Here is a 22,296-nt window from a genome sequence, read left to right on the forward strand (position 1 = left end):
CCTCTTTTACTGCATCCCAGACCTAAAAGGCATCAACTTGTAGAGCAATCTCTGCTCTGCCTTATCCCAAAAGGATGAGGCTGGGGTATTTTTTTACCAAGGATATGCAAAAGCAGCAAATCTTTTATCTCAGCTTTTTCACTGCTCCTTCTGTTCTCTTGGAATTGCACTTTTGCAAGTCCTTGGCTCCTTTTTCTGGTACTTTGGTCAGGAGGGATTTTGGGTTGGACCAGAGTTTGGGGGCTCTCACCTGTGGCAGAGTGAACCTTTAAATGAGCTGCTCCTCCAAGAATTTCCACTCCTGATGTTCAATTTGCTTCTCCCCTGCAGCCCATCAAGTCAGAGTTCCCTGTGAACATGGAGAATCTGCAGCTGAACGACAGCATTGGGCAGCCCTATGGCTATGTGCTCTATGAGACTGTCATTTTTGGGGGGGGACACCTGCACAGCAGGGACCACGTCCGGGACCGGGCTCAGGTAGGGCACAGGGCTCACTCATGGGGGAAACATCAACCCTGCCCTGCTCAGCTGAGCAAAAACCCTCACAGCTTCTAATTAAACATCCAGTTTCACTTGCTAAAACCTGTAATCACATATCAATCCACCAAGTCAGTGACAGGAAAAGTGGCATAACCAGAGCAATGCATCCTCCCATGTCCTTCCTAACCATAGGGGTGACAAAGCATTTCACCAACTGGGAATGCCAGCCAAGCTTCGAGCTACAGGAGGAAAGATGAAGTTAACATCTTTAAACATCAGAATGTTGAATGTTCTCAGAATATTTGGATTATTTTATTCCTACCTGTGCTCACTATTATGGGCACTTGAGTTCTGGTTTGAATCAGGGACAATTTCCTGCCCAAATCCAGCTGAGGGATGTGGTTCTGACATCATTGATCAGCAGTTGCTGTGCTCATCAGAGCAACTTTAGTTGCTAATTTCCAGTTCCACTTTGTTAAAACTTATAACATACTTAAGTATAAGAATGTTGAATATTCTGAGAATATTTTGATAATTTTATTCCCACCTGTGCTGACAGTGGCACAGTCAGGACCAGGCACAGGTAGGGGCACAGGGCTCACTCAGGGTGGGTGGAGGCAGCAAATGGGGAGAAAATACAAATTTCCCCTTCTTAGCTAAGCCCCAAACCCTTATAGCCTCTAATTAAATTTCCAGTTCCAATTTGCTAAAACTTATGACATCTTTAAACATCAGAATGTTGAATATTCTGAAAATATTTTGATTATTTTATTCCCATCTCACGTGGCACAGTGACAGTGGCACAGTTATGGGTATTTGAGTTGCTAAAACTTACAACATTTGAACATCAGAATATTGAATATTCTGAGAATATTTTGATTATTTTATTCCCATCTGACGTGGCACAGTGACAGTGGCACAGTTATGGGCACCTGAGTTCTGGGTTCAAGCAGAGACAATTTCCTGCCCAAATCCAGCTGAGGGATGTGGTTCTGACATCATTGATCAGCAGCTGCTGTGCTCATCAGAGCAACTTTAGTTGCTAATTTCCAGTTCCACTTTGTTAAAACTTATAACATACTTAAGTATAAGAATGTTGAATATTCTGAGAATATTTTGATAATTTTATTCCCACCTGTGCTCACTGTGGCACAGTCAGGACCAGGCACAGGTAGGGGCATAGGGCTCACTCAGGTTGGGTGGGGCAGGAAATGGGGAGAAAACATGAATTTCCACTTCTCAGCTAAGCCCTAAACCCTCACAGCTTCTAATTAAATTTCCAGTTCCACATTGCTAAAACCTCTAACATTTTTAGACATCAGAATGTTGAATGTCCTGAGAATATTTTGATTATTTTATTCCCACCTTTGCTGACAGTGACACAGTTATGGACACCTGAGTTCTGGTTTGAAGCAAAGACAATTTTGTGCCCAAATCCAGCTGAGGGATGTGTTTATGACATCACTGATGAGCAGTTGCTCTTCTCATCAGAGCAACTTCCAGTTGCTGATTTCTAGTTCCACTTTGCTAAATATTTATATTTAAACAGAATTTGTATTTAAACAGAATTATCAGAATGTTGAATGTCCTGAGAATATTTTGATAATTTTATTCCCACCTTTGCTGACAGTGGCAGAGTTATGGACACCTGAGTTCTGGTTTGAAGCAGAGACAATTTCCTGCCCAAACCCATCTGAGGGATGTGATTGTGACATCAGTGATGAGCTCTGCTCTCCTCTGCTCTGTTCTGCAGGTGTTTGTTAACACTGTGTATGTGGGGGAGCTGGACTACAACTCAGTGGAGCTCTCCATTCCTGAGGGACAGGTAACTCCAGGGTGTGGATGACAAGATCACTGAAAAGGGAGAAGGCTCAGAGAGGCACCTCCTCCTACCCCAGACTAGCTTGGTACCCCAATCAGACACAAATGATGGGATTTCACTGCCAAGTTACTGTTTGTGATTGAAAAGTGGGGTCTGAACGCTTTTCCATGGAGAAAATTCAAGTTATTGCAGCCCTTGCTGTACAAAATTTGCCAGCCTTCTTACACAGCCACAACATTGAGTACCTGTACCCTGTTATTGCAGATTAAATGTCTGCAGGCTGCTTCTTCCTTAGCACAAAGCAGGTTTTAAGGGGCTTTGGAGGCTCTTGGGTCTCACATTAAATGAGGAGGAATGTCTCAGTTCAGCTCTGAGAGCAGTTTTACCCTGTCAGAAGCTGGCACTAAGAGCTCAGTATTGATGAGCACATTGCACCAGAGCTGTGGGAGCAGCTGAGGGGATGGGTGGGTGCACTGTTGTTCTTAGGGCTTGTGGGAGAGTTTATGGCACGAGCCTGCCCTGCATCAAACTCCATTGCTGGCTCTGTGGGTGCTATTAAAATGGGAATTAAAAATCCAAGATTTAAAAAAAAACCAAAAAACAACCCAGAAATCTGTGCAAAGGCTGTGAGTTCCTCCCTGTTTGCAGTAGAGAACTGTGGGAAATGGAAATACAGAAATTTCTACAGATACAGGAGGGTTTGATCTGCAGGCTTTGATTGATGTAAAAATAAATTACGCAGACATGAAGTAGAAAAACAATAAACTTGTGTTTCTATAGCTGTAAGTAAGCGAGAAACTGAATTGGGTAAGATGGTGAAGGGTTTATAATGTAGGAAACTATTGAGAAAATGGTGAAGGGTTTAAAATGTAGGAAGCTATTGATAAGATGGTGAAGGGCTTAAAATGTAGGAAACTGTATTGATGTGAATGGTTTATAATGTAGGAAACTATTGGGTAAGATGGTGAAGGGTTTAAAATGTAGGAAACTGTATTGATAAGATGGTGAAGGGTTTAAAATGTAGGAAGCTATTGATAAGATGGTGAAGGGTTTAAAATGTAGGAAACTGTATTGATAAGATGGTGAAGGGTTTAAAATGTAGGAAGCTATTGATAAAATGGTGAAGGGTTTAAAATGTAGGAAACTGTATTGATAAGATGGTGAGGAAACTGTATTGATAAGATGGTGAAGGGTTCATGATGTAGGAAGCTATTGATAAGATGGTGCAGAGTTTATAATATAGGAAACTTGATAAGATGGTGAAGGGTTATAGTGTATGAAACTGTATTGATGTGAATGGTTTATCATGTAGGAAACTATTGGGTTAAGATGGTGAAAGGTTTAAAATGTAGGAAACTATTGATTAGATGGTGAAGGGTTTATAAAATGTAGGAAACTATTGATTAGATGGTGAAGGGTTTATAAAATGTAGGAAACTATTGATTAGATGGTGAAGGATTTAAAATGTAGGAAACTGTTTGATAAGATGGTGAAGGGTTTATAATGTAGGAAACCATATTGATGTGAATGGTTTATAATGTAGGAAACTATTGGGTAAGATATTGAAGGGTTTGTAGTGTAGGGTGTGGCTGTATAGAGTAAGCTAAGAGTTTAGAAGTTATAAAAGAGTTTAGAAGTTATAACAGAAGCATATGTGAGGATGTGAGACAGCAGCCTATCAAGTAAAAGTATCCACAGTGCAGTAGAAGTAAGGAAAGGTGATGTTAGTAAAGCAAAATAAACCTTGTAGCATCTGTCCATTAGATTAGAAAGTTATGAATTGTCTTGTAACAAAGAATTTGTGACTGCTTTATAGCCAGCTGCTTGCTCCTTTAAAACCTCACAGCCTCTGAGAGACTGACATTCATCTAAACAATAAATTCTTAACCCAGGATAGTCCCATTCCTTCATTAACAAAGCAGCAACAATAATAGAGAACTTGAAAGTAAATTTATAAATTGCAGCTGCCAAAGGCAGTGGTGCCATTTCTCCCCTTCAGCCCCTCTGCTGAGGGCAGGGCTGCTGCAGCTGATGTTTGTCCTTTATTCTTTTCAGCAGGGCTTCAGGCAGCTGAGGCTGCTGGTGGAGAACCGTGGCCGTGTCAATTATGGGCTGGCACTGAATGAGCAGAGGAAAGGTGGGTGTGGATCAGTGCTCCCAAACCCTCCCAGGGTCTGCTGAGAGCTCCCAAACTGTCCCAGGGACTGCTGAGAGCTCCCAAACCCTCCCAGGGACTGCTCAGAGCTCCCAAACCCTCCCAGGGACTGCTCAGAGCTCCCAAACCCTCCCAGGGACTGCTCAGAGCTTCCAGACTGTCCCAGGAACTTCTCTGTGCTCCCAGACTCTCCCAGGGACTCCTCAGAGCTCCCAAACCCTCCCAGGGTCTGCTGAGAGCTCCCAAACTGTCCCAGGGACTGCTGAGAGCTCCCAAACTGTCCCAGGGACTGCTGAGAGCTCCCAAACCCTCCCAGGGACTGCTGAGAGCTCCCAAACCCTCCCAGGGACTGCTCAGAGCTCCCAAACCCTCCCAGGGTCTGCTCAGAGCTCCCAAACCCTCCCAGGGACTGCTCAGAGGGGAAATGCTCAGAGCTGCCTGTGTGCTTTGCACAGAACCAGCTGAGGGCCCAGGTGCTTTTCAGCAACTTGTGGTCCTCCCATGATTCTTCCAAAACATTCCAGGCAATGTTTGTGTTTATAATTTATTGGCAGATATAAAAGCAGCTCCAGATTCAGGTCAGCTATCTTGGAGTCCTGTAACAGTACAGAAGAAGGATTTAGGAAAACATAATTGATGTCTCAGGTCTCTGCAAACTCCAGCAGTATTATGAATTTCAGTGTTGTTCAAGCACTTTGCAGGCCTGACATGGGATGTAAATCCAGGATTGTATCCCTGAAAATCTTTGCTCCTGCTGCTACACAAATTTGTGGGCAGCTAAACTACAGGAGCTGACTCCAAAACTCCCTGGGTGTGTCCCATTGTCCTAGGAAGTGTGGAAGATTGTCAAGGTACATCAGTGCCTAAATCACTGTGACCATCATTAAATTAATAGATGTTTCTTTGTCTAAAAATATTAAGAACCTCAAGAACTATAAGGGCTCAGCTCTGTTGCACACATCACAAATACCTGGAAGATTCTTGAAATAGCCACAAGTGTGACTGTTCCTTTCTTTTAAAACCAATCTCTCCAGCACAGCTCTCATGGTGCTGGTCAGGACTGGAAAATGTTGAATGTTTTGAGAATATTTGGATTATTTTATTCCCACCTTTGCTGACAGTGACACAGTTATGGACACCTGAGTTCTGGTTTGAAGCAGAGACAATTTCCTGGCCAAACCCAACTGCAGGGATGTGATTGTGACATCAGTGATGAGCTCTGCTCATCAGAGCAGCTTCCAGTTGCTGATTTCTAGTTCCACTTTGCTAAAACTTATTTTTAAACATCAGAATGTTGAATATTCTGAGAATATTTGGATTATTTTATTCCCATCTGTGCTGACAGTGACACAGTTATGGACACCTGAGTTCTGGGTTCAGAGACAATTTCCTGCCCAAATCCATCTGCAGGGATGTGATTGTGACATCCTTGATGAGCTCTGCTCATCAGAGCAACTTCCAGTTGCTAATTTCTAGTTCCACTTTGCTAAATATTTATATTTAAACAGAATTATCAGAATGTTGAATGTCCTGAGAATATTTTGATAATTTTATTCCCACTTTGCTGACAGTGGCACAGTTATGGACACCTGAGTTCTGGTTTGAAGCAGAGACAATTTCCTGGCCAAACCCATCTGCAGGGATGTGATTGTGACATCACTGTGAGCTCTGCTCTCCTCTGCTCTGTTCTGCAGGTGTTTGTTAACACTGTGTATGTGGGGGAGCTGGGTACAGCTCAGTGGGGATGGGTTTAAAAACATCCTCCCCCATCTCTGCAGTGATCAGAGGAGAAGCAGTGGCTGCTCAGTGCCCCAAGGTTTATTTGATAAGGGTACAGCTAAACCCAGGGCTGTCAATGGCTCTTGCTCTGCTCTGGGTTTCCTAGGTGATGCTCAGCTCCCTTTTCTTGCTCTCTGAGCATATTACTTCACAAGGAGGGAAGGAAAATACCTTTTTTAATCTGTGTTTTCCCTGGAGAGGTTGATATTTGAGAATCACACCATTTAAAAGCTCACACAATGTCAGGAGGAGGGAACTGCATCCCATGGAGCAGAATTGACTGAAATGCTCAAGCCTATCACACACAGTAGTGGGGCTGGAAGGGGTTGATTCTATTTTAGTGGGGAGCTATGTGCAAAAGCTCTATAAAATGGATTAATGGAGTTAGGCACGTGACTGTATTGATTTTATTTAATGCAGAAACATTGCATAAACCTCAGTGCTGCCCAGGCAGCCTCAGAGCTGTGATTAGGAGCAGGCTTTGCCTTCAACAAAAGGCTGCTAAAGGTGAATGACTTCTTCAGGTGCCTTAAAATCCTGGGATGAAAAGCCCTGGAGCAGCCCTGGGTGTTGGTGCTGGCTCGGTTGTGTTTTGCTGTGCCTGTTAGAGAAGGGATTCACTGCTTTAAAAAGTGATTCACTGCTTTAAAAAGTGATTCACTGCTTTAAAAACAATCTGTGCATGGTCAGCTTGAACCCCACAATCCCCACAAGCCCCATCACATCCCAGGGGGTTCTCCTGGGAGGGTTGGGGGCCCAGCTGAGCTGAGGAAAGGAGGGAATGGAGAGGGCAGAGTTTAGAGATGCTCCCCACTCAATCTGCATGAGCAATGGGACCATATGGACTCTTAATTCCATTGCAGAACGTGGCTGCTTTCCATCTCCTGCTGTTCCTCAGATTCAAATAGCAAAATCCATCAGCTTTAGCTGTTCCTCAACTCCTCATTACCCCCATTGCTCTCACAGGCTTAATTGGTGACATCTTCTTGAATAAAACCCCCTTGAGGAACTTCAAGATTTACAGCTTGGAGATGAAACCTGCCTTCATGAAAAGGTTTGTGGGATTTTAACCTTTATTTTCGTTTTCCTTCTTCATTTCAAACCACCTGCTTTCCAGCAGTGCAGTGTCTAATGGGGAGCAGCTAAATGAGGTAACAGTGGGGAGTGGATTTTTGTACTGCTACTTTTGTTGATACTTTTGCCTGAAATAGTGCAGGAACTGGTGCCAGCTGATCCAAACCATCATTTAGGGAGACATCTAATCCCACTGTGTGGGGTTTAAAGGTTTCCTGGCAGCAGGGTGAGATCAGGTAGGTAAATCCAGGCTTATCCAAAGGGAAGGATCCCCTCACACCCACATGTTGGAAATTTTGGGTCTTTCTGGAAATTACCAATCTGGCTGATATATTTAGTAATTCAGCCTGGCAAGGGATGGATTAATTCTAGAAAGCTACTGATAATGCATTAACAATCCAGATGGCTCCCTCTCTTTTATGTTGTTTTGCTTTAATTCAAGGGAGGAAATTTAGCAGGGGGATGTTGAAGAGCCTCTGTCAGCACATAGAGAAAACCTCAGCAAATGTTTCAGGCAGCAGATGCCCTAAGGACTCTGGCCACAGTCCAGAGACTCTTTTCAGTGATGTTTTTAATACCAGCAAGCAACTTATGTGCATCCCCCAAGATATCACAGCTGCCCCATTTTGTGTAGGAGGGAGAGGGAGAGGCCACATTAAAATAAAAAGGCTTTTAAAAGGGAAAAGGTTCATTCTGAAATGCCTCAGGGCAGTTTACCAGGTGCTGAGGAGCTACCTGAAGGATTCTTATTGATGGGGTAACTCAGAGCCTTTTGGACTGCAGGGTGTTAGAGGAATATTTCCAGTGAGGAGCATTAAAGCAAGTGAGCTGCCATGGCCAAACAAAAGCAAGATTAGTCACCAGTAGCCTCAGCTCCTGGCTGCTGACCAGCAGCACTGAAACACAATCAGCTCACAGTCCCCTGGGGGAGGAGGGAGAGGAGTGTTGTGAAAGGAGCTGTCACAGGCTTTAAGTTGAATAATTCAGTAGCAGCCAGGCTGCACTGGATCAATAACTTCCCCCAGTCCAAGAGATGCAGTTTGTAAGGGCTGGAGGGAACATGTTCTTACAGGAGCTCAAGGCTTCTGTGGGATTCTGCTCTCCTTATTTCCTCTTCTGCTTGTGCCCTGCTCCCAAATTGCTGCCACAGGTAAGGAATCATGTCAGATCCCCCTGATTACTGCACACTGCAGGGATGTGTTTGTGTTCCTCGCCAGGAGCCATGGCAGGAGTGTCTGGTTTGAATCCTGTCAGTTCTGCAGTCTCCTTTAGCAAGCCACAGCCATTTCAAGCACCCTGGCAGATCTGAAGGATCCTCAGCAGCCAAAGTGAAGCAGAGCTTTTATCCCAGAATTGTGTGGGTGGAAGGGACTTCTAAGATCCTCTCATCCCACTGCTGCCATGGGCAGGGACCCCTTCACCATCCCAGGGTGCTCCAGTCTGGCCTTGGACACTCCCAGGGATGAGGCAGCCACAGATACTCTGGGCAACCTTTGCCAGGGCCTCACACCCTCACAGGGCAGAATTTTTCCCTAATACCCAATCCCAACCTGCTCTCTTCCAGCCTGAATCCTTTCCCCTTTGCCCCATCAGCACACACTATTGTCAAAAACATTGAAGCGCTGACATCAGGGGTGGTGACAGTCCCAGGCATCTCCTCTGCAGCCCAGCTTGGCCTGCCAGGGCTGTGGGTGGTGGGGACAGGCAGGTGGCCCCCATGGGCTGTGAGGTGTCCCTCTCTTGCAGCCTGCAGCACGTGTCTGGCTGGAGCTCAGTCCCGGATTATTTCGTGGGGCCGGCGTTCTTCCGCGGGAGGCTGTGGATAGAGCAGCAGCCACAGGACACCTTCCTGAAGCTGCAGGCAAGTCCTGGTTCTTCTTGGTCAAGTTTTTATTAAAAAAAACTGGTTAGAGAGACTTGTGCAGCTGCTCTGACTGATCTCTGTAGCCTCCCCCTCTCTCTTAGGGAATTATTCTGAGGGTCTCCTCCAGGTAATTCTGTTCAGTGTGGAGAGGTCCTGTGAGAAAACTGACCCTGCAGAGCTGCCCGTGACCACTTCAGTCTTATTTTGCTGGCATGCAAATGCTCTTTTCTAGTTGCAGAGGAGTAATGGGCACAGAAAATAAAGGAGGGCCTTGTTTTATTCCTGTCTCCTCAGTGTGACATGGAAAGAGTCACTTCTTTGTGGCCATGGCATGGGAGTTAGCATTCCTGTCATGCTTCTGTGGGAGACTGCACAGAACTTCACATGAGATTTTAAATATTATTAAACTTCCTCCTCTGGTTTCCCTCCCTTAGAGCCAACCTTGTGCCTGGCCCTACTGTCCTGCTCACTTTTCCATGTATTGGGAAAATTCTATTTGCTGTAAATCAGGCCAGCCAGCAGCAATTCAGTGTTTCTATCACCTGGGAAAGAGGTGAGGGCAGCTATTCCATGCTTGGGGAGGAATAAAGGCCTGTCTGTTCAAAGGGAAGAAACTTCCTATACAAGCACGAATCACAAATTGCACATTTTTGAAAGCTTTATCCTTTTAATGAGCACATTAAGGATAACTCCTGTTCAGCAGGGCTCGTTTAAATCCCTTTCCCTGGCTGCAGGGATTTGCACAGGGAAAGCAAGCAGAAAACCTGCAGAAAGTGGCTGGAAAGAATGCAAGTGTGAAAGCAGATTTGGTTTCCTGTGGGGATGCTAAGGAGGCAGCAGAGCTGCATCAGTAATTTCATGTTCTGCCTTGATTCCAGGGCTGGGAGAAAGGAGTGGTGTTTGTCAATGGTCAGAACCTGGGAAGATACTGGAAGATTGGACCTCAGGAAACTCTTTACCTTCCTGGGCCCTGGCTAAGGAGAGGGGGCAACGAGGTGAGAGGCTCTGCTGGGATTGCTCTGTGCCTGTTGGGGCTGTTAAAGATCCTTGTCCCATAGAGCCAGACACACACAGGACAGCAATTACCCTTTAGCTGAAAGCCTGTGCCACAGAGGGGAAGGGCAGTGCTGTCTCCTGAGATCTCTGAAAACGAGGGAAGGTGCTGCTCCAAAGCTGGCTCTGGCTCTGGCAGCTGAACTTCACAGCTCTGCCTCAGGTTGGAAATCACCCCAAACCTGGGTGATGCTGCTTCATCCCCAAGGCAGAGCCTCAGTCCTTGTTAGACCCACGCTGACTGAGCTCTTTAAATATGCTTCTCCTAAGCATTTTTGCAGCGCCAGGCTTTGCAAGAAGGGATTTTCTCTCTCTGTCCTGTGCAGATTGTGATCTTTGAGGAGCGCACGGCGGGCCGCATCATCCAGTCCGTGGACATCCCTTACCTGGGACGGACCCAGTACGTGGACTGAGAGTGGGCTGAGAGCTCCTGGCCCACGTTTGGCTCACCCTGAGCACTCCTGCTTGCATGGCTGGGGACCTGGTGGCTCAGCACTTGGGCATGCTCATCTCCACCAGAGCCAGGGGAAGGATTTGCCCTCTGGCAGTGAGGTCAGAGGAGAGGACAGCGAGGAAGCAGCGCCCTTGCTCCATGGATGGATGGATGGAGCTCATCCCCTGCCCTGCTGAGGCCCCCAGCCCCGATGGCTGAGCATGTTCTGGACCATCTGGTGGATGTGGGGGAGTAAAAAGGTGCTGGAGGCAGGTGAGAGAGAGAGAGAGAAAGAACTGAAGCCATCTGAACTGGAAGCTGAGCTCAGCTTTCCAGGGACTTTCAAAATGTGCTATCCTTGGCCTCCTCGTTTTTATAATTAGGTAGGGAGAAAATAGTTGGTGAACATGTGAGTAATCAGGTGTGGGAAACCATTTTGAGGCAGATTTTAGCAAGGCTCTCTGCAGAAAGGCCATTACGTGTTCCCTTGTTGGAAGGCAAGGTGGTTGTCAAATGACTTTAAATTTCAGCTTTTTTTTCCACTAAGTTTTATGATGGAGGTCGTCTCTCTCTCAAAAGGAAAAAAAAGAGAAAATTTAAAAAGTGAGATGTGTTTTGTCTTCTGTCAAATGTATCATTATGTTTCAGGCCAGGCAGGAATGAGAATTTTCAAGGAGGAGAAAAGAACAAGTGAGTGCTGCAGTCCCCTCTCCAGCAGTGCTCACACTGAAGCACCTAAAGATGAAATTCCCCCTTGCACAATGAGCAGGGATCCCATTTTGGCTGGGGTAGAAGCAAAGGGCTTGCAAGTAGGAAAACTCATCCCTGCTTTCTCCTTAAAGCTGCTGTGGGATCTTGGGTCCTGTTTTTTCTTTTTGTCCCTCTAAACAGAAACTTGGGCTTTAGGTAAACATGACATTGTTTTAATTCAGCAGCTCCAGGCACAGAGGAGCTGCAGCCTCCTTAGGGAGAGGGAGAGATCAAACCTGAGCTGTGAATCCTACAGAATCTCCAAGCAGTCTCTGCTTTCTGTGCCAGTACCAGGAGAAACACCAGACTGTGTCTGTAAGGGAGGTGCAGGCTATTCTGGCTCTTAGAAACCATCATTTTATTTAACAAATTTAAATACAGTTTGTTTAAAACTGAGAACAGACAGTGCAGCTGGAACACACTCCATCCTGGCCAGGTCTGTCTCTGCTCCCCAGGGCCACAGCAGCTCTGGGACAGCTGAGAGGGCCCAGGCTCCTGTGGGCAGAGCAAACGTGCAGGGCTGTGTTCAGCACTCCATCCTTTGCATTTTTCTGAAAGTTATTATTTCCTTCCAAGGAGGGAAAGTTGGAACCCAGCAGGGACTGGAATTCAGATCAGTGAACCAAAACATGCAGCTCGGAGAGGACATCAGCTGGAAACTATTTCAATGCTATGAAAACTTGGTAGTCCTTGAAAAATGTCTCTTTTCCACTGTAGGGTTTGCAGACTGAAGGGAGCTTGGAAGGCCAGTACAGTAAGAGAATAAATCTACTTGAGTGCAGAGTTTTAATCCAAGGTAACAATACCTGTTCCCATAGAGCAGCCAGCAGCATCCAACACTTTCTTTCCAAGTGGTGCTTCAGCCATTGCATCTAAAAGGAACATTTTTGTAAAGGCTTCTGTGGCTGGGAACTAAAGAATGAGACTTTTCCCCAACGGTTCTGATATACAGTGGGAGAAAATAACTTACAAAAAATATTTTCCTTTTGAAATATCAGGAAATACACAATGTCATTAGTCCAAGGGGAGACTTCTGCACTGTGAAGCCAACAATCAAACCCAGAGCATTTTAATAGTTCTGTGTGTTAGGGCTAAAAATAACCAAGTCTATTGCAGGATTACATTTTTCCCTCAGTTCAAAGGTAAAATTGTGCTTCAAAATTTTTGAAGGAATTAGGACAGGGGTGGGGGGAATGACAAAGGTTTGACAACAGTTATGGAGGAGGAGGGAATTTATGGGTTTTGGCTGGGGAGAAGGGGCCTGTTGTACCTCAGTTTTTATCTCAGCAAGCTTGGCAGTCTCAAACAGAGTCACCCATGGTGGCAGCACCACCAGATGGTGAAGAAGCAGAACCCTGAGCCCAGGATCCCCTTCCCAAGGGAACTGCTCCAGGGTGGCTTTTCACACCAGCTCTGCAGTAGCAGAAAAAGGGGCTGGGGCTGGAGGATACTCTCCAGTCAAATGGGAAATGGACTAAAATCACCTCTTAGTGTTCAATCTCTAGTTTGAAGCAGTTTTATTTTTTAAGAGTGGAAATTTGCCTTTATGTAGGAGCACCCTTGAGAGAATCCCATACCTAATGCTCATGGGAGCCAAATTAGGGCCAAACAGGACCAAGATCTGGATGAATATTGTGGTGTATGGCCCCCACAATCTCATTAAACCCCATTTCCAGTTATTTTAGCATTTTTAGAGATCCACATGCTGGAGACACGACTCCATGAGGATTAGTGGTGAACTGGTGGTGATCAGCAGCCCCCTGCTCCTGTCCCACTCTGGGGTCTTCTAAGAAAGATGGGGCCAGCTCAAAGAGGATAGGTGAGATATAAGGGCATTTTCTACAATGAGGGTGGTTCACACTGGCTCAGGCTGCCCAGAGAGGTGGGGATGCCCCAATCCTGGGAATATTCCAGGCCAGGAGCAACCTGGTCCAGCTGCAGGTGTCCCTGCCCAGGGCAGGGCTTGGACCAGAGGACCTTTGAGGTCCCTTCCACCCCAACCCTTCCATGATTCCATGACCACACAGGAACATCAGGGTGCCCCCCAAACTGTGAAACTGAAGAAGGAAAAGGAGAGGGAATCAGAACAGTGATGCTTCAAGGGTTTGTTCTAACCTGCCTTGTTTTCCCCCGCCCCAAACCCTTCCCCTCTTGTGCAGCGTAACGAACACTGATTAAAGGAGGCCTAAAATTAAGGGCTAAGGTGCCATCTAGGAAGGCAGCTGTCCCCTCCACGGCCAGAGAGCTGCTCAGGCTGTCTCACACACGGCCACAAAGTTCATGTTGCTCAGCAAAACCAGTCCCTGGGGGCCACTGTGGTGGCGCTCACCCTCAGGCAGGTGCTGGCACAGCCCTGCTCACGTTGCAGCCGGAGCCTGGGGCCGGGAGCTGCCAGTCCTGCCTTGCTGTGCTTTGTTCTCCACCTCCGGAGCCCGGGAGGAGGGGCAGGGGATCCGGGGACTTCATGTATGCAGTGGTGCTTGGTTTTTCTGAAGGCTAAAACTGGTGGGAGTCAGCAGAGCTCCTGGCTCCTGCCTGGGTGGGTGCTGTGGAGAGGAACCTTGCAGGCTGTGCATGAAGAAATCTTCTGCAAGAGACACAAACAGCGTGGGTAGCACCCCTGGGCCACTGCAGGGCCATCCTAAAGCTGTGTCCCACTCTTCAGAGCCATCCCAAAGCCCTGAACCACTGCAGAGCCATCCTAAAGCTGTGTCCCACTCTTCAGAGCCATCCCAAAGCCCTGAACCACTGCAGAGCCATCCTAAAGCTGTGTCCCACTCTTCAGGGCCATCCCAAAGCCCTGGCCCTCACTGCAGGGCCATCCCAAAGCCCTGGCCCTCACTGCAGGGCCATCCCAAAGCCCTGGCCCTCACTGCAGGGCCATCCCAAAGCCCTGGCCCTCACTGCAGGGCCATCCCAAAGCCCTGGCCCTCACTGCAGGGCCATCCCAAAGCCCTGGCCCTCACTGCAGGGCCATCCCAAAGCCCTGGCCCTCACTGCAGGGCCATCCCAAAGCCCTGGCCCTCACTGCAGATCCCAAGATTGTGCCGCCTGGGCAGGGGGAGCAGCACTGGAGAGCTGCAGCCCCCGTGCACAGCCTCTCCCTGGCCCAGAGCAGCTGGTGCAGGCTCTCCTCCTGCCCTGCCCAGGGCACAGAGCAGCAGCCAGGGCTCCATCCTGCTTCCCCCAGGGAATGGGACACAAGGGAGCTCATTGCAGGTAAAAATTCACCCCTGCTGAGCAAATCTACCCCTTCCTGCTCCTGTTTCTCAGGACTCAGGAGCAGCAACCTCCTGTCCCTCCAGGCCTGGTTCTACACTCCAGTGAAAGGGAATTGTGCATTTATTTTATTGCCCATAAGAATGAAGGGCAGCTCCGCAGGCTGCAGATACAAGTGAACAGCTCATCCTCCTGCAAACCAGCTGCAGAAACACCCAGGGCATGAACAAATATCAATGTGTGTGCTCTTTCCTCCTTTCCACTGGAAAAGACACCCCATGGTCTCCTCAGGTGAACAAACACCTCAGGCAGGGTTCAATCCACACCTTCCATACTCATCAGGGCCCCTCTGTGCCTTCACTGTGGGCCTGAATTAAATATTTCCCTCAGTGAAAGCTTCTGCCTGACCAAAAATCTTTTTGCTGCTACTGCTTTAGCTTCCCTCAGGTGTTTGCAGGTGGATAAATCCACACCCTTCACCTCTGTGCTTTAGCTATATTAAGTTAATAAGGCAACATTGTTTACACAAGGATTTTTCTTAATGCTGCAACTTCTGCTGAAACTCCTACTCCCTGCATTTTTCTTCCCCTCAATCTCTCAGCAGGTATTTTGTCTTAAAAATGGATTAACTCTAAAAAAGAGAGATTAACAAATGGTCTTGAGAGGTTTAGCAGTAAGGGAAGGTCAGGGTTGTGAAAAATGGAAATGAAAAAGCACATTTAAAAGAGCTTTTCTCTTTTCCCTGCCCTTGTGTAGTTTCTCAGTGCTGTTAGAAACAGCTCTTACCTGGTTGTTGGTCTCTGTCAGCCATGCACGGTCAGATTTCCACATTGGGATCTGTGAATCCTTTCTTGCCCTCGTTCACCAGCACAGGCTTCTCTGTCCTTGTGTGCCAGACTAAAATCTGAGGAAGCCAGCAGAAGTCATTAGCTGCAGCTCTCCAGTGCACTAGGAAATATTCCTGCACATTAAATCAATAGTGCAATTTAAGCAGCCACCCTGGAGCCTAATGGTGCATCCACTGCTGAGAGGGGCTTTGCATAAACCTTCATTTAGGCAGAGCTGCTGCTCTGCAGAACGCACAGTGCACAGAAATCACCATTTACAGTGTGCTGTCGTGGGACATTACCCTGCTCCTTCCATGTAGTTATCCAGCAGCTCCCTCCAAAGGCTCATCAGCCTTCCAATGGGGTAAGGCAGCTCCCTCCCAGCCTGGAATCACAGCCCTGCCTCCCACAGCTCCTCAGCTGCTCCTTGGTTATCACCCACACCCTCAGCCTTGGAGTCACTCAGAGGGGAAATGCAAATTTCTGACATTTAGGTGATGTTGGGAGGGAAGAGGCATCGGCAGCTCTTCCATGTCCACCCCTGCCTTTGGCTGAGGGAAATACAATCTGAATTTTTCAGTGCATCCCTGAAAATCCATTCCTGGGGAGCAGGCATCAGTCTGCCCCCTAACCTCCTTTCCTAACCTCCATTTCATCATCCCCCACAAGCATTTCAGAGCCTGCTCATCAAAGTCACCCTTGATTCCAGCCCTGCTCTCCCCACTGCTGCAATTCCTGCACTGCATGCCCGGGAAAAGACAAAACCACCACTTCTCTTTTCACTTTTAAATCCTTTCCAGAGCCTAAAAAGCCACTGAGTGTCACCGAGCAGGGAAGGACTCAGTGCTGCTGCAGCCTCAGAGCTGCTGAGGCAGGAGCTGGCTCCAGAATCCTCCCTTCTTCCCACGAGCTCTGGGCTGCACACGCCCTCTCATAACCCAGCATTCCCCTATGGATCCCCCAAAAGCCTTTGGAATGCTGCCCCCATACAGCCACCCCCTATTCTGTACCAGGTATTAAAACCCCTCCCAAACTTGCTTAAAACACAACTGGAGCTTCTCCTAAAAGCTTCCCTCTGTCTTGGCAGCAGAGTTGCAGAGAGATCAACATCTGTGGAGGAGAACTGGCAGAATCTGAGGTGGTTGAGTATTTCAGAGGGGCTGTTGTAGGAAATTGTTTCTACTTGCTGTGCTCAGACGGTCTGGAAGCTGCTTAAAATACTCAATTATCCTCATTGCTTTCCTCCTTGCAGCTTTATCCTCTCCAAACAGGTTTCCTGCTTCCCCTCACCTGTGCCTGGCTGTTTCCCACCTCGTGGGGTTTCCCTCTGGTTGCCATGACAATCCCCTGCACACCCAATCCTGCAAACCTCTTCCACCCAGTGCCTGCCTTCCTGAAAAACCAGGCCACGTTCTGCTTCTGAGGGATGAACAAAGCCCCTTTCAAACCCTCCTGGCTCAAGCAGAGCACCTTCCCTCCCTTCCCAAGGACCTTGTTTGACCAAATTCCTCTCTGATGGAGCAGTCACCTCCTGCGTGGAGCTTAAATCTCTGCTAATACTGAAGCAGCAGAGACCAACTGCTGGCTGGAGTGGGTCCAAAAATCCATTTCATCATCCCCCACGAGCACTTCAGAGCCTGCTCATCAAAGTCACCCTTGATTCCAGCCCTGCTCTCCCCACTGCTGCAATTACTGCACTGCATGCCCGGGAAAAGACAAAACCCAGCGGGGCTCATGAGTGGCTCTCAGGGCTCTGCAGTGATGGTGAAAGGATTTAAAAGGTGCTGGAGAAATCCTGCAGCCAATTCTCCCCTTCAGAGAGAGCCCTTTGCACTGCTGGCCCTCCTCTGGCCCAGGGCTCACTCCCACTCCAGCAGCAGAGCAACACAACCACACAGCACCAGTGCTCTGCTTCAATTGGAGCCCACTTCTGCTCTCTTACAGCCAAATGCCAAAAAGGGCAGATCAAATGGGCTAAAACCGACCCATTTTCAGAGTTTACAGCTTGATACAGCAGCTTTTACCATTTTCCATGCTGTGCTCCTTAACGTGGGAGGTAGGTCACCATTTACTACAGAAACATTTGCTTTTCCTTTCAGCCAGTGCTTGTTTTTTTTTTCAACAAGCAGCGTGTTTTATGCCTCAGAGAAGCTTTGGCTCTCTCACGAGGGACCAAACAGTGAGGGGGACCAAATATCTGACTTTTCCTGAGCAGTGGTTTCATACATCACTTCATACATCACCCTTGAGATCACTCCAGGGACCCCCCCTTTAAAAACACTACTGCAAAACCCTTCCACTCATTCCTGGCCTGACATTTGGAGTCACAGGACTCAAAACAGACCTAGGAGGTCACAAGGCTCCATCTCCACAGCAGAACAATTCATTGTCTCCCAACAGGAGATGAAAAAACAAACAGAAGTATCCGACCTGCAGTGGGAGGGATCACAGGGTTTCCAGCAGACCCTCCCAGGAGGGATTCAGGAATTGCTGTTGTTTGAAATGGAAACTACAGAATGGGGAAAAAAGAGACACCAGGCTGACAGGGCAGCTCTGCTCCCTGCTCTGCAGCCTGACAATAAAATGTCCCCAGCTGTGGCATTGTGGTGCCCATGGTCCTCTGTCTCTGCTTCAGTCCTCCCTGCCTGAGCTCACTGCAGGTTGTTCCCTGGCTGTCCAAAGAAAATGGGGAACAGAATGTCCTCCCCTTCCACCAGCCTGACAGCAATGCCAAATCTCAGACCTCTCTCCTGTGCCAAGGGGTTGAAGAGAGGATGGTTTGATCTGGGGGTGTGGGGAAATGCACAAACAGCAGAAATCCAAATACAGAGAACCCTTGCAAAGCCCTGTTTCCTTACAGCTCCAGGATAAACCAATCCTTCCCTCCTCATAAGGAGGGATACCTTTCTCCTCAGCAAATAACACCAACTTCCTTTACTTTCTCCTTCATTTTGGGCAGTTCCCAAATCCAACAAAATAAGCATGATACGTGATCTTTGGCCTACACTTCAGCTTTCTGCAGGAGTGTGTGTTTGTGGGCTGAATTCTGATCAACATTTCCAGCACCAGCAGAGCACACAGGGAAGGCAGCATTTTTGGAGAACAGATGTCTGTGCTTATCTTACATATTCCTCTGATCCCCCCTTAATGACTCTGTCTAAGCACATCATAATTTTTAATGTAAATCTCCCCGCAAAGCAGGTGTGTGGTTGTGTTTAACAGGAGCAAAGCATGACAAGTGCTGGGAGCACAGGGGGGAGAGAGGAGCCTGAGCTGTGGGCTCAGAGAAGCCCAGACCACAGCTGGCTTTGGTCCTTCTCTGCTGCTGGCCCTGACTCTTGTCCTGGTAAAAGGGGTGAGTGTCACAGGCATCTGTTATGAAAAATCCTTTCCTTAGGATTTTTCCTCCTGAGAAGCTGAGAGGCCTCAGGAACAAAATGCAAACAATGGTTATCTGCTGCTGTGGAATGCAACAGGTGCATCTGGGACTGGGCTCATGTGGTTGTTTCTAATTAATGGCCAATCACAGCCCAGCTGGCTCGGACTCTGTCTGAGCCACAAGCCTTTGTTATCATTCCTTCTTTTTCTATTCTTAGCCAGCCTTCTGAGGAAATCCTTTCTTCTATTCTTTTAGTATAGTTTTAATATAATATATATCATAAAATAATAAATCAAGCCTTCTAAACATGGAGTCAGATCCTCGCCTCTTCTCTCATCCTAAGACCCCTGTGAACCCAGTCACAGGTGAGTAAGAGCAGAAATGGAGATTTCCAGGGAAATGGAGGCTGCAAAGCTGCACTCAGAGCCTGCCAGGAGCAGACAGCATTCAGCTCACAACAAGGAGCCTTGTGAGCTCCCCCCAGCCCAGCCAAGAAAGGAAACTCAGTCTGCTTCCAGTGCTGGGCAGCAATCCCTGCTGCTTCCTCCCATCCCTGACCTGGCTCAGCCCTGCCTGGCTCCAGCACCCTTTGTTTCCCCCTCCTGGAAACAACATTTTCCTTCCTCTCCTTCCTCCAGGGCTGTCATTTCCCACCCCAGCCTTTCAGCAGAGCTTCCTTCCAGCAGGTATTTGTTTACAGCAAGGACAATGGACCAAAGACTGCATAACTGGCCAGGTAAACACCCTGGTAAACACCCTATGGAGGGAAGATCAGGTAAACACCCCTGATCCTCTGTACGCAGAGTAAAAGCAGCCTGTCCATCCCTCCTGCCTGTTGGAAACACGTTTATTTCCACACAGAGCCCAGGAACAGGGATCCAATTTTAATCCAAACTCTTTCCTCTTTCTTGGGAGGCTGGTTGGGTTATTTGAACTGGTGTAGGACAGCCATAACCACAGAAATGTGGATTCAGAGAGGCACAGCAGGTATCTGATAAAGCCCAGACTTGCTCATTCCCCTCAGCTCCTCCTCCTCATTCCTGGGTTCCTTGTGAGAGCACTGTTGAACATTCAGATTCCTGGTTTTTTCCATGGCTTTGGAGCAGTGCACATGGAAATCAGGCAGAGGCTATAAACCACATTTTCCTTCTATCCCAGAAAAGATGAGACCTGGATCCAACACTGGGGCTGTTGGCGATAACAACTTATTTACAATAAAAGAACAATTCTGTGAGGGTAATTAAGAAATAAAGACTCTCTAAATCAGACTGGCTGATGTTTATAACAGACAAAGGTGTGAGAGTGCTACACAGGGGTCTCTGATTTCAGAGGGACCCCCAGCACACCTCCAGTATTTAGGGAACCCATTCCCAAAGCTTCAAAGCCCTTGGCAGCACCTCTGTGGCTCATGGGCTGTGATTGACGCCTGTCACTCTAAGCAGCTTTGTCTCATGGTGTCTCCCACGGTCCCTGTCAGCCCAGACAGATTCATCTCTCCTCTCAGACTGGGAAGTTTTCAGGAGAAGAGCCATCCGTGGTTTCTGTGTTATTTAGCACACAGGGTCCTGCTCCCTGACCCAGCCACGTGCACAGGCAACATTGATCAGTCAGCTAAAAGCAGTGAAATCCCCCCAAATGGAGCCTCCAGGAAGCCTCCTGGAGCTCACAGCAATGTCCCAGGCACTACAACATTTCTGTGTTATCTCTGACATAGAAAGATCCAGGTTTTTGTGGGCACCAACAGCACAGATACTGCAGAGATGTCAGGAGGGAGAAGACAACTTGGCAGCAAGGCAGAGCCTGTGTGAGCAGCCCTTCCCTGCTCCTTGGTTACAGCTCCCAGGGGCCACAGAGCAAACCCCAGCGTGTCACAGCACTCAAACCCCACTCAGGAATTCACATGAAATAACAGACATTTCACCCATGGAACTCCCTGCTCCAGGGGATCAGCCAGGCCACAGGAAAGCCCACCTTGAAAATAATATTTTTTTAAGGGTTAATGTAAGAAAGAAGAACAATTACAGTGGAGAGAAGAGTGCATTTCAAGGTCTCTGCAACCACTAAGAGATTAAGTGCCCTCCACACATTTTAGTGCATAATCCCCCATTCCCAGCTTCCCTGAAATGGAGCTGTGCTCCCTCCAAACAGAGGAGCAGCCTGGCGAAGGGGAGACTGAGGGGAGGCTCACAGCCATCTGCAGTCTCCTCATGAGGGGCAGTGGGCGGACAGGCACTGATCCCTCTTCTTTCTGTTGAGGACCCAGGGAATGGCTGCAGCTGAGCCAGGGCAGGTTTAGGCTGGATTTTGGGAAAGGTTCTTCCCCCAGAGGGCGCTGGCACTGCCCAGGCTCCCCAGGGAACGGGCACAGCCCCGAGGCTGCCAGAGCTGCAGGAGGGGTTGGGCAGGGGTTCAAAGGAGCAGCAGCCACGGGCTCAGGGAGTTCTGTTGGAGCTGGTGCTGCATTCAGAGGCCTGAGGGCCAGAATAAAGCTCTGGATCCAAACCCTCCATCAGAACCGACTCCTTTCCTGCACCGTCACCTTAAAGCTTCTCCACAGAGGGAAACCTGAGGAGCAGCCCCTGTTATGGGGGGAAGCTCCATCCCAGCACCACCAGAGCTCCTGCAGGCCTGGACTTGTCCCCACGTGCCCAGCTGCAGCACCCAGGCAGGCAAAAGTGTCTGTGGGGTGAAAGACCACACACCCAGCCAGGCAAAAGTGTCTGTGGGGTGAAACACCACACACCCAGGCAGGCAAAAGTGTCTGTGGGGTGAAACACCACACACCCAGGCAGCCAAAAGTGTCTGTGGGGTGAAACACCACACACCCAGGCAGCCAAAAGTGTCTGTGGGGTGAAACACCACACACCCAGCCGGCCAAAAGTGTCTGTGGGGTGAAACACCACACACCCAGGCAGCCAAAAGTGTCTGTGGGTGAAACACCACACACCCAGCCAGGAAAGAGTGTCTGTGGGGTGAAACACCACAGTGCTGCTGTTTGGTTCAGCAGCAGGGCCAGACAAGCTCAGGCATGCCCCGTCTGGCTGTATTGGTAAATATCAATACTGTGATTCTGTGAAGTGATGGAATGATGGAGAAAACTGTGTTTTCTTGCCCCTCTGGCTCCCCAGCACCCCGCAGCAGGACGAGAGCATACCTTAGTGCAGTTGGCAGCCTTGGGCTCGAGGTCGCTGAGGGTGACCAGCTCGCGGAGCAGGCTGCTCTCCTGGTAGCCGCCCTTGACCCCGCGCAGTTTGAAGTAGGCCTGGGAGCGCTGCAGGATGAGCCTGAGGTTGACAGCAAAGCCGGCCATGTCGATGGCGAAGGGCCGGTGCGGGTCGAAGACGGTTTTCCAGCCGTAAACCTTCCCCGCCGCGTTCACCTTGGGCGACTCGTAGCGCAGGCCGCCCACAAAGGCCACAGGCCACACCGACACCTTCCTGGTGCTGCGCATCTGCCACGAG

The 22,296-nt window shown here is 48.4% G+C and overlaps 2 protein-coding genes across 8 annotated transcripts in view; one reads left to right on the forward strand and one right to left on the reverse strand.

Annotated features, from left to right (window-relative positions):
* The window catches only part of LOC118695708 (beta-galactosidase-1-like protein 2), a 33,694-nt gene extending 22,427 nt beyond the window's left edge, over positions 1-11,267 (forward strand). Inside the window, exons 13-19 of one of the 2 annotated variants that reach the window (XM_036397442.2) lie at positions 331-477; positions 2,234-2,305; positions 4,358-4,439; positions 7,203-7,290; positions 9,057-9,171; positions 10,053-10,169; positions 10,554-11,267. In XM_036397442.2, coding sequence (XP_036253335.1) covers positions 331-477; positions 2,234-2,305; positions 4,358-4,439; positions 7,203-7,290; positions 9,057-9,171; positions 10,053-10,169; positions 10,554-10,640 — 708 coding nt within the window. In that variant the 3' untranslated portion in view covers positions 10,641-11,267. The remainder of the gene's footprint in view (positions 1-330; positions 478-2,233; positions 2,306-4,357; positions 4,440-7,202; positions 7,291-9,056; positions 9,172-10,052; positions 10,170-10,553) is intronic. The other variant, XM_036397443.2, reaches the window with a different exon arrangement.
* Positions 11,268-11,751: 484 nt separating this feature from the next.
* Positions 11,752-22,296, reverse strand: part of B3GAT1 (beta-1,3-glucuronyltransferase 1) — a 43,766-nt gene continuing 33,221 nt past the window's right edge. For 5 of the 6 annotated variants that reach the window (XM_036397450.2, XM_036397449.2, XM_054517095.1 and 2 more), the window contains 3 exons: positions 21,990-22,286; positions 15,416-15,533; positions 11,752-13,997 (listed from right to left, as the gene is read on the reverse strand). In XM_036397450.2, coding sequence (XP_036253343.1) covers positions 15,447-15,533; positions 21,990-22,286 — 384 coding nt within the window. In that variant the 3' untranslated portion in view covers positions 11,752-13,997; positions 15,416-15,446. The remainder of the gene's footprint in view (positions 13,998-15,415; positions 15,534-21,989; positions 22,287-22,296) is intronic. The other variant, XM_036397445.2, reaches the window with a different exon arrangement.

The sequence above is a fragment of the Molothrus ater genome, chromosome 22 (assembly GCF_012460135.2).
Source record: "Molothrus ater isolate BHLD 08-10-18 breed brown headed cowbird chromosome 22, BPBGC_Mater_1.1, whole genome shotgun sequence".
Taxonomy (NCBI): Eukaryota; Metazoa; Chordata; class Aves; order Passeriformes; family Icteridae; genus Molothrus; species Molothrus ater.